Consider the following 16,892-nt stretch of genomic DNA (forward strand, 5'->3'; position numbering starts at 1 on the left):
TCCAGGGTTTTAAAAGCACATAAAGCCATTGTGTTGCTTAGGTGTCTTGTTTAAAGTTATACCACAAGCTTATTTCACATTGTTGTGCATCTAGGCAAGAAGCTGAAAACGGTAACCATGTAAGGAAATGTTGGCTGTTATTTTATGTCCTGACAGATTTATTTTTTTTTAATTCTTGCTTTGAACATGTAATGGAGGAGTGGTTGAATGGCATTTTTTAGTATGTGCCAAGACAAGTATAAAGTGAATTCTTCTGGACACATCTCGTATTATACTTATCTGTCTTCTGAATTGCAGTAATGTTCTGAGTTTGTTGCTATAAACAAGTAAAAGTTCTCTAAATGCAGGCTGGTAATACCATGGTGAGCTGTTTGTTTAAAATGTTGACTTAACCCAAGTCTGCTAGAGGTCTTGAGTTAGTTTGACTTTCTAGATCAAACAGTACAAAAGCTGTTTTCCATCTTCTTCCATCTTACATCTGAGTCTTTTGAAAAAGCAAAACATGACAGCTTAAAACTGCATTTCATACCTTGGTTTTCAGCAGTTTGGAATGCTGATTGGTTGACTGTTTATAAATAAAAATGTCCTTTCTGAGATGCTTTTAAGATCTGGGATTGAATTTCTCTGTGACGTTGAAAATCCTGCGTGTTTTCCTGACTGCTACCACTGTACATGTGGGGTTGTTCTGCTGAAGTTCAGCCGTGAGATAGTGTTGTATCTGTCTGTAGTAGTTTTGTTTCAGAGAGGGAGAGAAAAAATTCCTCTTCCTGTGCTTTCATAACTAAGTTTGAACAGGAACCTGCTCAAATCCTAGCTTTGAAGCTGTTTTCCTCTATTCCCTTCCCTTTCCTCTTCCTTACATGCAATTTTCTAAAGAATGCAAGGATTTTCAGGAGGGCTTTTGACTGACTGCGCCAAATTCTGAGTCTGGAAAGAAGCAGCGTCAGGAGTATTTTTTGGATGACTTCCTTGTTTTCTTAAGTTTGGGGTTTTTTTTCTTTGAAAGGTAGAAGACAATACAGAGGACTGCTATGTGTTTAAAAGAAAGTATGTGTCAAATTCTCTATAGTCTTGTTACAATAATTATTTTCTATGTTGTAAGTAAAATGTGTTTAAAATAATTTGCATATATGTATAGCCATCAGTTTCCTTTTAGTTTGAGCATTATAGGAAGAATTCTTGTTATATTTATGCTTGCTGACTTTTACTGCTATGCAGTGCATACATAGGCTCAAATACAGGCCTGATGACCACATCTAATGCCCATCATTAGTCTCTATCCTGAAAACAGGATTTACCACTCTCAACTAAGACATGCAGAAGTGGAGGAGGCGGCAGCCCCAGTGTGAGTTGTGAGGAGGTGCTGGGTGGAAAGGAGTGTAGGGTAGGAGCAGAGGCCCATGCAGTGGCAACAAACAGTCACTTCATGGACTTTGTTGTCAGAGAAGGAGGTTGAAGAGTGTGAACCAAAAGATAAACTAATAAAATAGATCAATAAATAGAAAAAGTGGGGAAGGCCTTAGAGAGGCAGGAGAAGCGATTCTCCCAAATTAGTGGTATAGAGTCAAAAAGACTTGAAAGTTAGAGAGAAGTGGACTTAATTGTCAGTGAAGCTGCTTATGTTTTTGCAATATGGAGTTCTGCTGGACACTAATATTCAATCTGAGGCATGCAGGAGTGTTGGGTCACTAGTAAGTCTAAGTGCAGTATTTAGGAGTATTTCTATTTTGAACCCTTAGCACTTCAAATATTGAAAACTAGTAAATTTAAAGTTCTTGATGTTATTAGAAGGACCATATGGGAGTGCGTTCAGGTGGGAGCATACATTCCATAGCATTCTGTGTTTTCTTTGATTTAGATTATTGGCATGAATAAGAAGTTAACCCTAATAATGGCCGATTTACGCCACTAAAACCAGCTCTGTATATAGTAAACCACCAAAATTGTTTATAAAGTGAGAACATAAGTCTAATTTGTTATGCTGGTAGAGGCAAAGTATTCCAAATAATATATTTAATGGCATAGGTAGAACTCTATTTTTGCTTTTTATTTTTAGAACAATAATAATGTATTCATTCTTTAAGATTGCTTTCTGCTTGCTGTACAAAATGAAGGTAGATATGGTTCCTGCTTTCTGGCTTTAAAATCTGAATAAATGTAAAATTGGAAATGTATAAAAGGCCCGAGATGACTAAAGGAGGCAAAAGAGTATTGCAATGTGTTAATGCATATATAAGCTTTTAACTTACCCAAGGTCATGTCTGAGCTAAACGCCAGTACCTGAAGCAGTTCGTTTAGGAGCTCTCTAGGAATGCATGCTTTTCTTCCACCTGCCAGAGAGTTGCTTTTCAATCTGTACTAGTAAGATAAATTTAAGTTTTGGTTACTAGCCAAATTAAGTCCTTCCTAAATTTTCTTTGCCAAAATTCAAGTTAGTCTTTGTATTTTTATCTTATTAAATCTTAAGCCTTGACACTAATTTAGCCAAATTCCTAGCCAGCATTTGCTGCTGACACACAGGTATTGTAACGCATACCTATACTAGTTGTGGCATCCTTGCCCATTGTTAATCCCCTTCACTTTGGTAAAAATGGAGCCTACAAACTGACCTGCCACAAGAGTAGAAATTGCACAGCTTTTCTCAGGGCTGCACTAAGAAACCTGACTGATGACCGCATTTCACAATATGCTGGTGGTGTTCCCAGCTGTCTGCCAGTAGGTACGTCCTATTTTATTTGCTAAGCTTAACTTTTTATTTTTCTTTCCTAACACGTTAGAAGTTTAGTTTTTTTGCAGCCCTTAAGGCGTTGGTCAAATGTATTCATTCTACTTAAGCATCTTAGATGATTATCTGCCAAATGAGAACATTTTTGGCATCTTGCTGACTGGTTTAGACTTTGTAGTCTGAATTGCTTTGTGTTTCACAGAACAATTTGAAAGTCCTTCCTTCCAAGCTTAACCTTTGTGAATTGAACAGGAAGGTGGCTGTGTTCACAGTATTATGAAATTACTTTTATGGTGTAAACTTGTATAAAGGTGGTCAATATTAAAAATTTCTCAGTTCTTGTGCAATTTTTTTTGCTTTTTCGTTCTCAACGGTGCAAACAAATACAAAATTGCTAGTCAAAGAAGACAAAAGGTTTTCATACATCCGTTAGTGAAACAGCTGTTTTGGGGTTTTTTTGTGCTTACGGAACTTGCAAGACTCCATCAGAGAGAGTCTGTCTAAAGCTCTGTGTGGCAGCTTGATAGGTCATCTCTTATCTAGACACAGAAGTACTGATTTCCTAATCTCCAAGTATTGTTGATGTCAGTACCTTTACTATTTTAGGACTCTGCTGGCAGCTTTTAACGATCTGCGTTGCATGCCAAGTTTTTATGGATTTAATATGCTGACTAATTTATATTCTTGCAGTATTAATGCAGCATCACAGTTCTTGAATTTTAAGAATTAATCCTTTACTCAGGCAACCTAAACTCTGCCAAGGTCCTTATGTTTGATAATCCTAGACATTAAGGGGGGAAAAGGGGATAAGCAGGGTGTTCAGGGTGAAACCAAGGCAGTTTATATTCTGAAATGGTGATTGGACTCTATGTAGTGTGGGTAGACATTACTCAGAAAAGTGAATGTTTTTAATATCTTATAGTCTTGAAGCTACAACTCTACTTAGCTCTCTCTGGCATGACAGAAAATATGTCTACACCACCACCTGAAGTAGGGGAAAGCCACACTATACATGTTGTCGTTCAGCACTGTTAGTTTGAGTACTCTAAACCAACAGTGGATTTTTGTTGTTGTTTTTTTATTTTTATTTTCTTTTACTCTCTTGTTCAGCTCCCTAACTGACATAATATGAGGCAGGTATTCTAAAAATCTGTTGATTTTCATGATAATTTGAAATGATGTAACTTATCTTAGCCTTAGCTTGGTCAAGTTTCCAGATGACAGCTTTTAAATAGGCTTAAATACACTGGAAACCCCCTCCCAACCTTTTCGGGAATTTTTCTTGCATACGTAAGTTTTGCATAGTTTACATTGGTAAGCTATAAAAATATTTGATCAAGGCCAGTAGATATGAAGTATCCACCTTTTAAATCCAGCCTGTTTTCTTCCACTGGGACTGCTGACACCTTTCTGTAGCTGAAGCCAAGTGGGTGAGAGATGAGGTGCTGCCCCGTGCACTGTTTGGAAGGCCAGTGCTTGGGCCTGGGGCCAGCGGGTGCCACTCGGGCCAGGGACAGCCTCTTCTCTCTCTCGGTGGCTGCAGAACATCACCTTCTGCTCCATGGCGCTGCCTGCCCTGGGTGTAGGAAGCCTAGTCAACAGATGGCTCGGCAAATTGGCAATTGTTTTCCCTAGCCCCTTTCTGAAGTCCTTGGATGGGTGGCCATGGGAGGTCTCTGCTGCAGTGAGGGCTTAGGGGAGCTCATTTCTATCTCCTTACCTCAGGAAGAACCATAGGTTCCTCCTTGAGGTACTTCAGGCATGAAAATTGGTTGGTCTCAAGGCACACTTGCTGTGTACTTGTTTATATTTGAAATTATATATATTTTTTTTAAATGAAGATAGAAGTTTACTGAATTTGATTTAGCTCGGTATAGAAGAGCTACAACATGATACTGTCCTGTTGGCATTAATGGTGTTGGTAGTAGATTAACTGTGAGTGTTCTGCTGCATACAGCCACTGACAGTGTAAGCTCTTCTGGAGAATAGCTTAATAACTAAATATCTTGCATATGAAATTTTGAGTAGAACAAAGCTGAAGAAGAAATGAACATATTGGATAATCCTCTTAATTATTCTCAGCACCCTGCAGAACTAGGTTTGTTCAGCTTAGTGAAGCATGGAGTTACATGCTCACGGTTTAGAGTTCTGGATTAAAGAAAATACACTTTTTGTGAAAAACTTGTGGATTGAATGCCAGGCAAGAATTCTAAACTTTAGTACAGTTTTCTGTACTTAATTCCTGTGTGTGTATTATGAAATTGGCCAGCTCAGCTGCTTGGCACTTTGATGGCACTTGGGTTAGTCATGGAGAGAAGTCAGTCTTTGGACATTATATTTCAGCAGCTGGTTTATTTTGTATGTAAGACACTGCTATGTTTTGCTTGATGAAGAGCCTACCAGTGGAATGCTGTTACATCATGAGATATAACTTCAGTTAGTATCAACTTCTAAAATGACACTTGAATTAAATATTAGCATTTTCTATGCTTTGAGTAAGTAAACAAAGGAGACTCTGTTTTAACCTCCCTTCTCTGCAAGGACAAATAAAAGGGGAAACTGTATTTTGAACAGCAAAACAGAAGATAAAGCTTGACTATTCAATTTTCTGTGTTGATTTAGCAACATCAGAAAGGTCTTTTTTGGTTGGGGTTTTGATTTTTTTATTATTAAATCTAAAAATGTTAGGAAGGCAACTTTAGCCTTTTCATTTTGCTGGAGATGCTATATACTTTGGGGTATGGGAAGAGGTTAAACTCAGTACAGGCTCTTTCACAAGGAGAGTTGGAAATGCAGCAACTTTTCAAACTCATCTTTTTTTCCCTCTAACATTTTCTAAATTACTGGAATAAATGCAGTGCCTCTTTATAATTTGAGTTTCACTTTCTTGGCACTATGGGGTAGAAATCCTATTATACCCACTTTGTTCTGTGATTTAAGTCTTTACCTGTGTAGGACAAGTTGTGGTATCAAAGTCTATTGCTGGGGTAGGCAAGCTCTGCCTTTCCAAAATAAATACAAAATAAATAGCAGTATGGGATCAGGCAAAAAAAAAAAAAAAGAAAAAAAAAAGCTAATTATAGATTGTAAAACCAAAGGGGATGAAATAGGAGGGCAAATCTTTCTTATGCTTCTCTGATGAGTGTGTTTGAAATACTTTAGACCTTTTCTGCTACCCTTTCTTCATCAAAATGGTAATGAAGTGAACTTTAAAGTGCTTTCTGTCTGTACAGAAAAGCAACGATGCAGTTAAGCAAGCGCTGAGGACTTTAGTTCTCAGCCACTGCTTTGGACTTCTATTTTCGCAACCCAGAGTCATCTTGTTCCTGTACTCTTGGCTCCTCTGTCTTACGCTGTGGGGCTCTTCGTGAGTGTGCCTGTAGACGCCTGTTTTCATGTCTTGTTGTCTGTAAAATGGGAATGTTATCAGTTACTTACCTGCAAAGATGTATAACCCAGTCTCCTTACTCTAGTGTACAGTATTCAGATCCTATAATAGTGGGAAGAGTGGACAGAAAGCAAAAAGTACAGATAATTGCAAGTGGATTTAAGTTGCGTATACAAAGATGTACTCCCTCTGCAGTGAGGAGGTAGATGATGGAGGGGCTACAGGATGAATTTTACATGGCTAAACAAGCTTTAATTTTTATTTGAAAACGGACAGTTATGCAATTAATAAAATTCTTATTGTAAAAAGTAATTTACCTATAATTAAAATTATTTAAGTGATTTACTGTAAAAGAGTTGTTTTGATTATGCTGTTTTCTTGGCAAAAATAATTGTCTTATGTTGGAAATATGTTTAGCAAAGTTAAGTAAAATAACACAGCTTCTGAAATGAAACTTTAGCATTTCATATGTTTGACATTTCACTTAGTTTGCAAGGCACTTTTGAAAGAATTTTGTATTGTTTACAGAAGTGCTTAAGCGTTGGGGGGTTTTCTTAATTATTTTTTTTCCTTTTCAGTCATTATTTAACCTACTGGAGTTTCGAAGACTAGTTTTGAATTTCAATCCTCCTGCAAATGCTCAAGACTTGCCCCGAAACCAAAAGGTAAAATTAGAAGCTAACTTCCACTAGTGGCTGATAAGGCCATTTCTCTCTTGTAATTGAATTTTGCACTGTTCTCTGGCTCAAATTAGCACAGGTTTTATAGGCGCTGATTAACATTTTCTGTGAGCTTCCTATTACAGATCTTACATAAAATGTTAGCTTCGCAGTAGAGTACAGGGCAGGGTGTTAAGAGGCAACGTTGGCTTGGCATGCTGCTGCTTAGACCAGGTTCAGTGGAAGGGCTTCGCTGATACAGCTGTAGCAGCGCTGCCGCGAGTGGGCGAGCGTTTCTAATGTGAATGAAGCTTGTGTTAGCAAACATATTTTATTCTGGACCCCTCACACTGCGCAGCTTTTGGCTACCTGTGTGTTTTTGATCTGTGTAGCTTTACCAGCAGCATTTTTGGTGTTGGCCTGGTCGCTTCATTGTGTTTCATGTTAATTACTTGTAACTTATGAACTGAGATTAAGCTATCAGTTATTAGCTTGTCTCCTCTGGCCCTCTCATGAGGTGATTGTAAGCATAAATTTTCCCATGTTTATTCTGGTATTCATATGGGATTGGGAAGGGGGGGGCCTTGGCTCAGGGTTCTTGTGACCTCAGACTAGTGAGGGGGAATGGTCATGGGCTGAGGGACAGAACAGACCAATTTTTCTTCATGGATGCCCTCTGAAGAGAGATACATAGGGACACCTTGGTTTCTATGTTGTGAAATAGAAAGGAAGAAGTGGGAAGAGGAAGTGACTGTATGAAGCGTGAAGGCACTCAATGCCCTGATTTTTAGCAAGGGCTTACAGAACAGTGAATTTTTGCATATCCAGGAATTAGACTATTGCCTTTTGCCCCTTTGTTTTGGATTTTAAAAAGGGAGTGTGTTGTCAGCCTGTTCTTAGTTGTTTGGTACTTCAGGCTTGACTGGAATGTTCTCTAGTGAAAGTAAGAGCTGCAATTAAAAAAGCAAAAGAAAGTAGACACAGAGAAGATAGTGTCCATTTTCTAAACTTCTAGGTATGTACCATAAAAAGGAAGTTGCATGTTCAGTCAGAACGGTGTAATTTCTCCCAGTTCCTTAACTCCATTCAAAGAGCAGGTTGTCACTTGTGTGGCACTTTCGTTTTTTCAGTTGCATTTTGCTTGTTTGTATTTAGGAAAAAATGTTTGCATTAGGTCATGAGATGGTGTGTAAATATAACATGGGTAGTATTGGGATCATGTTACAAGAGGGGACAGTGTATTTTGGTAAGAAAGACAGGATAAAGTCATGCTTTACCAAAGAGTTGTACTGAAATACTTATTTTTTTGATTTTTAGATTGACTTTCTGCCTAGTATTTCATTATTCGTCATGTAATTTGTTTTAGTAATATCCTCCAGTACTCAGAGTTCTTTATCTTCATTTTTCAGGGCGTAAAAAGCAGTTGGCATCTAAGAGGTGATATGAAATAATAGATAATAACAAGCTGTAGTCTTTGAAAACCGTCTTACTCAAGCATTGACACTAGCAGCCGAATGCCTTTAGCAATTCCAAAGTGCTATTTAGAAGTTCTGACCATGACAGGCAGTATTAAGGCTGTGTGAAATGGTGTGACGCCAGGCAAGTATATAGACTTGTGCAGAAACCTTGCTTTCTGCAAGCCTGCTAGTAAGAATCTCTGGCAGTAGTTTGTATCCTTCGTTAACTTAAATTCCAGAATGAAATAACATTATTCATTGATGTACTCATCTCTCTTATCTACAGCTGAAAAAGGATTGTCTTAGTGTTGAAATACGTTTTGGGGAGAATTTCAGAAAAGAGATTGCTTCACTAGTTCTAACCTAGACAAAAGTAATAAGCATACGTGCCCCCAAATATGGTGCTTGAAGGCAATTAGAGGCAAATTGGTTTAAAGTTGTAATATAAGCTACTAGTTGACGGAAAAAAGTCCTGGAATTTACTTCCATCTGATTACTTGTTTTAAAACTATCTCGACTTAGTTTTGTTTTGGTTTTTATTTTTAACCTAGTAATAAGTCCGGTATGTGACCGACATTCCTTAGGATCAAATTTCCTTGCTAATAAAGACCAAGTTTTAATAATCCCAGATTTCTGAGACTCTGGTTTACATCCTGTTCTTCTAGTTGGTGAAAAGTAGAGTTTAATGCTAGGGTCATGACAATCTCTTGATTTTAGAATTAAAGCATGTGATTGTACTTTAGGGAATATTGCATAGTGCAGTGTTTTTGTTCTTTCCTATCAATATATTGAATCCAAATGCTATTAATAACTTGTCATATAAGATTTTTTTAATCCAGAAGTCATTGGTATATATTTTGACTTCTAAAAAACCCAAACCAAACAACAACCCCACCCTGTTTACCTCAGCTAATTAGACTTTGTTTTTCTGGATTTTTAAACTTGGGCCTACACTTAAGATCTCCAATCTGGTTTTGTTCTTTTTCATTTGAAATTCATTTTTCTTCCTTGGTGTGTTCCTCAGCTTCCTTCTGTAGAACAAATATGGTTCTCTATAGTTACTGCAGCCTCTTTACTGTCCCAGTTCTCTGACCTCCTGCTGTCAAATGAACAGATCTCTTTTGCTGTACACAGTGAGGCCAGCTAAATATTTGACCTCAACAATATCATCAGGAAATAGTTTATTACCAGAGGAAGTGGGTTACTGTGCTACAGGTTAGCACGTCCTTCCCCCTATTTCAACATTATCATTATGCCAGTGTCCTGGCATACTGATTGACAATAATGAATGTTTGCGATGTATTAAACATGTAGATTGCTTTAGAACCATTTCTTAATCATAAATTGTTCCAACATTATTGTATTAAGAAATTAGTTATGCAGGTAGGATAGGTGATAACATAGAGAATGCTTTAGATCATGAACTTTCCATACAGTTTTTATTTCAAAATTAATTTTAATTTTTTTTTTTTTTTTGTGGTGTTGCACTTAGAGTATGCTTTAATACTGAGAGCCATTTGCTGTGCTGTGAATACTTCATTAGTTCTTTTGTTTTAATGTGGAAGTCCTTTGTGGAACTGTATACCTTGTCCCAGGGACTGGCTCATGCTTTTGAAAATGTTAGGCTTTGTTTAGTGAGAATCACGATTTGTTGAGGTAACGCTCACATAGTCTGGTCAAAGATCAGGCCTAATGCATTAAAATGAGCTTTCTCAAAAAAACAACAAGGATTTTTCTAGTTTTAGAGACTTTTATAGGCTTTACAGAGATACTTGTTCTGTCTAATCCTAATGACATCAGTAGCCAGTTGTTCAACCTAAAGCTACAAGTATGCTTAAAACTCAGCCAAATTAGTAGTATAAATTTGGGTAAGTATGCAATAATCTCACTCCCTATGTACTTCAGATTTAACAAAAGAAAGGTGAAATCCAGAGTATTTTGTGATGAATTATCTGTATTATGCATATGGAATTATCACTGGTATTGAAGCATCTTGATAAAATAAATCTGTATCTAAAATGTGAAATTCTGTTAATTTTTTATAGATCACTATGAAAATACTAAGAAAAAATCACTTTCACAATTTGTTCTCCTGTTTCGTTGTTATAAAGTGCTTTAAATATGCAAAAGGAGGATTGATTTTTATTCTTTAATTATGGTGATTTAATGCTGAATTATAGTGGCATTTGAAGAAGTCGTCAGCCTTTGCTGTGAACATTGTTTATAACTGGCAGGTGTGTTGCAAGGTAGACTAGAAGAGCAAGTAAAACTTGAGAATTTACATGGCTAGAAGTATTTTTTAGGTATTATGCAGAACATATTCCAGTTCACCACACACAGTTTTTAAAGCTGAAATAAAACAGACTTTATGTACAAAAAGCTTTATGCATACTGGTTTGAAATAGGAGTGACTAAACAAGTCTGCTATTTGAGCATGTAAAATAGTTTGTCGTCAAGTAATTCCAGTTTGACCAGCATCTGACATCTGTGATGCCTTTGAATGATACTTTGTCCTAAATACAAGTGGATATTACATGGGTTTTAATTTCACAAGTATTTCTCAACTATCTGCTCAGGACTATGAGTGATATCCAGTATCAACAGTGTTTGTAAACTGTGGTTTAATCTATGGCTTGATGGATTTGTGTTTCAGTTTACTTGCTTTTCATTGTGCAGGCAGAAAGTATTTCTTCAGCTTCTCTCCTGGACACCAGAAAGAGCTCCATGTTCCCCATGAACTAACTATATTTAAAAAAAAAAAAAATAGTTAAAAAGGAGAGCAGGCTATTTCTCCTACTTCTGTCAAGAGAAATAATAATGGTTTGTGTACACATAAATTTAGTCTTCAGCAAAAAATAAGCTCAAAAAGCTACTAGGCAGTGTATAGGCTCACAAGAAATTCTGGTAGAGCTATAGAGGAATACTGATTTCAGTAAAATCAATGCATCTTGTCGCAGTGTATTACTTAAGGCTTTGTGAGTCTCGGGAACAAGAGTTCTGTCTTAAATGCAACTCAGCTCGTCCACTTGTCCATACAGCCCCATTTCAAGTCAAACAGCCACAGCTAGATGGGGCTTCAGGGAGCTTTCTGTTTCTGAAATGCAGTTTTCTTCCAAGAGAACTACATGGTTTTGTAAAACTGGCAAGTAAAAGGCGTGCAACACTACCTTGTTAGTACTACAAATAATCTTCTGTGTTATTATGATGATTGGCTGCATATATGCTTAGTTTATTGAGTAGTGCTTCTGTAAACACTTTGTTTAAACATTTTTTAATTCTTCCTCAAATCCAGGAACATAGGAATCTGCCTTTCATGCGTGAATTGAGGTACCTGTTTGCACTTCTAGTTGGTTCAAAGAGAAAATATGTTGACCCATCAAGAGCAGTTGAAATCCTTAAAGATGCTTTTAAATCAAATGATTCCCAACAGGTAATCTCTATGTATTTTCTTTCAAGGTTCTGCATGTTTTCGTATGGTTATCTGGCAATAGGAAATACTTAAAATGGACAGCAAAAATGCAAAATGTCCACAGAAAAGAAACTTCTAATTATCACAGTTTTTGAGCTTTTTCCCTACTATTATGTGATCTCTAGTCACTTTTTTTAAAAATAAAAAATAAGTTCCGGACAGCATAACTATTTTATTCAGCTTTAGTTTGGCTTCTAAGTCTCTGTTTTTTTGAAAGAGCTTTCTTTATTCTTCTGATCTAACAGTACATCCGGCGCTGGTACAGTCCTAGTATACTATTGTCTGTGTAGATATTGGTTTGGGGGATGCTAATACTCATATTCAAGATTATTGCCTAAATCCTAGTGGGTATATTCTGCTTTTCTGAGAAACGCTTGGTTTCTTCAGATGCTTTATTTTTCCCACGTGAAGTTATGTGGATGAGGTGTTTAATTACAAACAGCATGCTGAATTTAGTGCTCGATGAAAGTAATATTAGTCACCACTTGCTTAGATACCAAAGAGTTTGAACAATGGGATTCATAAGATGCCTTTGGACTAGCATGGTATGAAAGCTGAGCCCAAGTAATAAGCGTCACAAAACAGTGTAATGGCTGAGGAACACCAGAGCCTTAGTGTGCTCCAAGAGCCACTCATAAAGAAACTAATCATGGCATAGTCTTAGACATAGTGCAATTTTGGAACTCTTGTGGGGGGGAATGCTGCTATACTGACACTTGTAAGGTGACACTTCGTTGTGTTACATATGTGAATCCATACTGATCGCTTTGTATTTTTCAACAGCAAGATGTTAGTGAATTTACACACAAATTATTAGATTGGCTAGAAGATGCCTTCCAAATTAAAGCTGAAGAAGAGAGGTAAGATTTTTTTCTAGTTCTGTATAGTGAACATTTTGATGAGAAAAAGCAAACCGAACAACCAAAACGCCACTTCTCACTGTATCACTGAAAACGATCCAAGTCTGTAGCTTGTTTTAGTTCAAGTGTGTTTTTTCCATATGTGCCAATACCTTTGATTTTCCATAAATTGTCTTTTTCCACCTTTTTATTTCATGTTAGAAATCTTGCTGAATGAAGTCCAAAGTGTATAAACAGTGGAGATGTGTTTTGTACGTAAGCAATTAGGTTTTTTTCATTTGAGTGCAATTTTGCTTTTCAATCCTGTAGTTTAAATACTTCAAGACCTTGCGCCAATTTCTCTTTTCAGAAGTAAATACTCAGTGTTTGTATAAGTGAACATCTGTAAACTGGTTTTTGAATACATAATTGTTTCTAGAGTGTTGCAGGAAATAGTTTTTACAAGGGTTTTGTACAACTTTAACCTCTCATGAATTGAATCTGATTTACATAAATTTTCCTAAAATGAAGCACTTCTGAAACTTAATTTTCAGAATATTCTTATCACTGCAAATATGTGAATCATTGCTATTGTCATTAGAGGAAAGTACAAAACTTAATGAACAGTAACTGAATAAAATAGGTAGCATTTCCATAACAAATTCAGAATATTCTGCTCATAGTTTTATAAAAGTTTGTAGGTTTGTGCTTGATTTCCCCCCCCCGCCCCGCCCCAACATGCTTTCTGTTTTCAGGGATGGAGAGAAACCAAAGAACCCGATGGTGGAGTTGTTTTATGGACGATTTCTAGCAGTAGGTGTACTTGAAGGTATGCATCTGAATTACTTGGACTTCTGTGCTTGTGTCTGTTTAGTGCTCGTTGAAGCACACAGGTGAGTGATGCAGATGTAACATTTTTAGCTACTTCTGCAGAAGTACACTTGGAGAATACGTGTTTGGTCTGTGACGTAAGGTTTGTCCTGAGAATGAGACTGAAAGTAAATGTAGTGAGCTGCAGTGGTCCAGAAAGACTGTTTTGATAACTTTCAGGAGGTGAGCGTATGTACTTAAGTGCAGTAGAAGTTAGGGTGAGATGCTGAGCTAAAATGCTTGCAAGAAATTACTGTCAGGGTGCTTTTGCCACTTACTAATAATACACAGAAGGCAAGTTACTGTATTTCACTGAGCTAATCTCTCGCACTCTCTCTGCTTCATTTAATGCAATTTCAAATATTGCATTTTCTTTTGCACAATTTCTGGTATGGATAACTCGCCCTCTTAAAAGTACAATTTGCTGAAAGCAAGTCAGTGGAAACTGCTCAAGGGCAGTGTCACAGAGTACTGAAGAGGAAGAGACTGTACAACAAGGTTTCCTTTATCTTATTTGTATATAGTTAGTAAATCTGCAGAATTGCAGCATTCTTCAGCAGTTGTGAAAGTATTTTTAATCTTGGTGATTCTTTCCCCAATCCCAAGAGTGAATGACTCCTGAGATACATTTGAATGAAGCAGCTATAGTCTTTAAAGTGGCTTCCTGGTTGTTCCTCAGCCTGGAATGGTGTATCTCATGATTTGTTGTCAGATTTCAAAACCATTCTGCAGATTTCTTGCTACTAGTTAGCATTCTTGCTCCTTTGCATTTGGCTACTTTCATTCCTTACATTCTCATCTTAACTGAGTAGATATGTAAAAACTAAACTAATGAAAAGAAACTGGTAGGTGTAAGACTTGTTACTGACTTTAGCATGAAATAAATTGAAATTGTACATTGAAATCACTTGTCACTCATATTTCTCCTCATGTTTGAACTTACATATTTATTCACTGTTACCAAATTATGATCTTGTTTTCAGGAGAGAAATCATGAATGTTCTCTTTTGTGGTTTATTTTTGCAAAATGTACTTATACAAAGGGCTGTTTCATACCAGCAATTCCACTGACTTTGCTGATACAATGTAGGGTTGTATTACTGAGCCGCTATTTGTAGGAGGAGGGCTTTGGTTTGTATGTGTAAAAACTTATCATGCATCTGTGGTGCCAAGTCATTTTGAGTTTTGCTTATTACCAATAGATGCAAAAACAATATAAAAAATGGGCAGAGGAGGAAAATGCAGCAATTTTCAATATTATATTCAAGCGACCTTTTTGAGTAACTTGTTTTCATACATATAATTGAATTGTTCAGTAAGAAAATGTGGGTATTGTTTGGTAGACGAGGTCAGGTGACCTAAGATTGTTAGAGTTTCTTAAAGTAAATGTTTGTTCCTAAAACCTTAACTGTTTAATTTCTTATGTGAAGGTAAAAAATTTGAAAACACAGAAATGTTTGGCCAGTATCCACTCCAAGTTAATGGCTTTAAAGATCTGCATGAGTGCCTAGAAGCTGCAATGATTGAAGGGGAAATTGAATCTCTCCATTCAGAAAACTCTGCAAAGTCTGGTCAGGAGGTGAGTTAACTGTTTCTGTAGGCTTCTCCAAGGGTGGTGGTGTAGTGACCTTTTGTTTTTCTTTGAGATTAGTGAGGTTTTTTGTGACTTGCTGCTGTGCAGGTTCTGATGTCTGGTGTAACTGGATTGTTAATTTGGGGGAGGGTTTATCTCTTTTGGAGTACCCAGAGTGTCATCTTTTTGTATTTTTCATAAGAGGTTATGTTTGTGCTTATTAAAAAGTTGGCACAATTAAGTGCTTACAGTGCTTTGGCACAGCCTGGTTCCCACCTGTTGCTGATATTTGATCTCCACAGAGGTCATGGGTATAATGTCCCATAGTAGCTGACCACTGCTCTGACTGACTTGCCGCCCTGTGCCATGCTGTAAACAGCAACAGTGAGCTGTGCACTTGATCATTGCTTCAGAGCACTATTGTTGTTCGTCTGTGCTTTGTCTTGTAATTCCTCAGCAGCCTACCTTTCTTCCCCTCTCCCCTTTTTACTGGTTTGTCCCAGCATCCTCCTCTTTGCCCCCTACGGTGAGCAATTCTCTTTGCTCGCAGTGGTGGACAGACCATACTGACTATGAGCTGCTCTTCCTCCCAGGAGAGCTCTTGCTAGAGCAATAGGCTGCCACATGTCAGAGCATGCTGGAGGCATGGGGGGAGGGATTCAGATGGAGCCCCACTAAGAAGTGGGGTATGCAGTGTGTGGTGGTGGGATGAGGTGACAAATGGTATTTCTTGTACAGAAGTTGCAGGTTAGGGAAAAGAGGTAGTTGGGCTGATGGGGGCTGTAGAATCAAGAGGCTGTGCTCTGAAATGTCCCCTTTTACTGCTGGCATGCATGCATATGCCCAGCATTTTTCTCTGGCAGTGCTCTCAACTAATAACCTGTGGGTTATTGATGTGGAAATATGAGAATCCCCATTGCCAGTAAAGGCTGAGCTTTCTCTTTACACAGTTGTTCATGTTTCATCACAGTTACTTTAAAGATGTGAAATCTTAGGAGGTTTCTTCACCTTAAGTAAAAAGTTCAGGTATAGTTTCTTCCTTGATGTCAATCTTTAGCAGTAAAGAAATTTTGCTTCCTTTAAACATATGAGCATACTCACAGGGTTTAGTTACTAGGCCTAGTGACGCACACAGAAATCATCCTCCAGTCTGAAGTTATATTTCCAATTTTACATTCTCAACAAAAGTTTTATAGCATCCCTTTTGCAGTCGTTTTTTTCTGGTGAGCTATTGTTGATGAAGTATTGATCAACCAAATCAGATGTTAACAAGCACTTTGAAATGTATTTACACATCTTACTAGGTGTTTTCTTCTTTCACAGGATGCTTTTTTTTTTTATTCCAGCACTTGTAGAAATGAATTCTTACAATGAGCATGTTTCCTGAAATATAACTGGAAGAAAAAAAAAAATCTCATAAATATCTTGGTACAATCCAAAGTTCAATTTCTTTATGCAAGGTGAAATCTTGTACATACCTACTACAAGGGCATGATTGTTCATCTTATGGACTGAAGGTTGTCTTGCAGTTAAAACCTGTGGGCATTCATGCATAAAATGTCAGTTCAGTTATAAATGCTTGACTAGAAATGTCAGACTTGGGTTATTTGTTGAGTTTTTGAGTTCTTTTTTTTTTTTTTAAAATGTGTAGTATCAAGAAACCATGGGGAACAGAAGGATAGTCATGCACAGGTCTAGAGTGTTAAGCTTTGAGTTTTGTGAAACTGTCAGGGTTTTAATCAGCTTGGCTTCTTAGCATGTGGAAATGGAAGTGAAATAGTCGTATGACAGATTGACAACAGTGGCAAAACAAGAAAGGTAATGTGTTAAGTCCTAATCTAGAAAAACATTACTGTTGTATTACCAGGGCCAAGTAAATTGGTTATGTTTCCCTGAAGTAAGTTATTTATAG

The 16,892-nt window shown here is 37.2% G+C and overlaps 1 protein-coding gene across 6 annotated transcripts in view; it reads left to right on the top strand.

Annotated features, from left to right (window-relative positions):
- Nucleotides 1-16,892, top strand: part of USP25 (ubiquitin specific peptidase 25) — a 97,530-nt gene that overhangs the window by 46,199 nt on the left and 34,439 nt on the right. For all 6 annotated transcript variants that reach the window (XM_075769842.1, XM_075769824.1, XM_075769833.1 and 3 more), the window contains 5 exons: nucleotides 6,692-6,778; nucleotides 11,522-11,659; nucleotides 12,482-12,558; nucleotides 13,293-13,366; nucleotides 14,838-14,986. In XM_075769842.1, the coding sequence (XP_075625957.1) occupies nucleotides 6,692-6,778; nucleotides 11,522-11,659; nucleotides 12,482-12,558; nucleotides 13,293-13,366; nucleotides 14,838-14,986 (525 nt within the window). The remainder of the gene's footprint in view (nucleotides 1-6,691; nucleotides 6,779-11,521; nucleotides 11,660-12,481; nucleotides 12,559-13,292; nucleotides 13,367-14,837; nucleotides 14,987-16,892) is intronic.

Source organism: Balearica regulorum, chromosome 1, assembly GCF_011004875.1.
Source record: "Balearica regulorum gibbericeps isolate bBalReg1 chromosome 1, bBalReg1.pri, whole genome shotgun sequence".
NCBI classification, from domain to species: Eukaryota; Metazoa; Chordata; class Aves; order Gruiformes; family Gruidae; genus Balearica; species Balearica regulorum.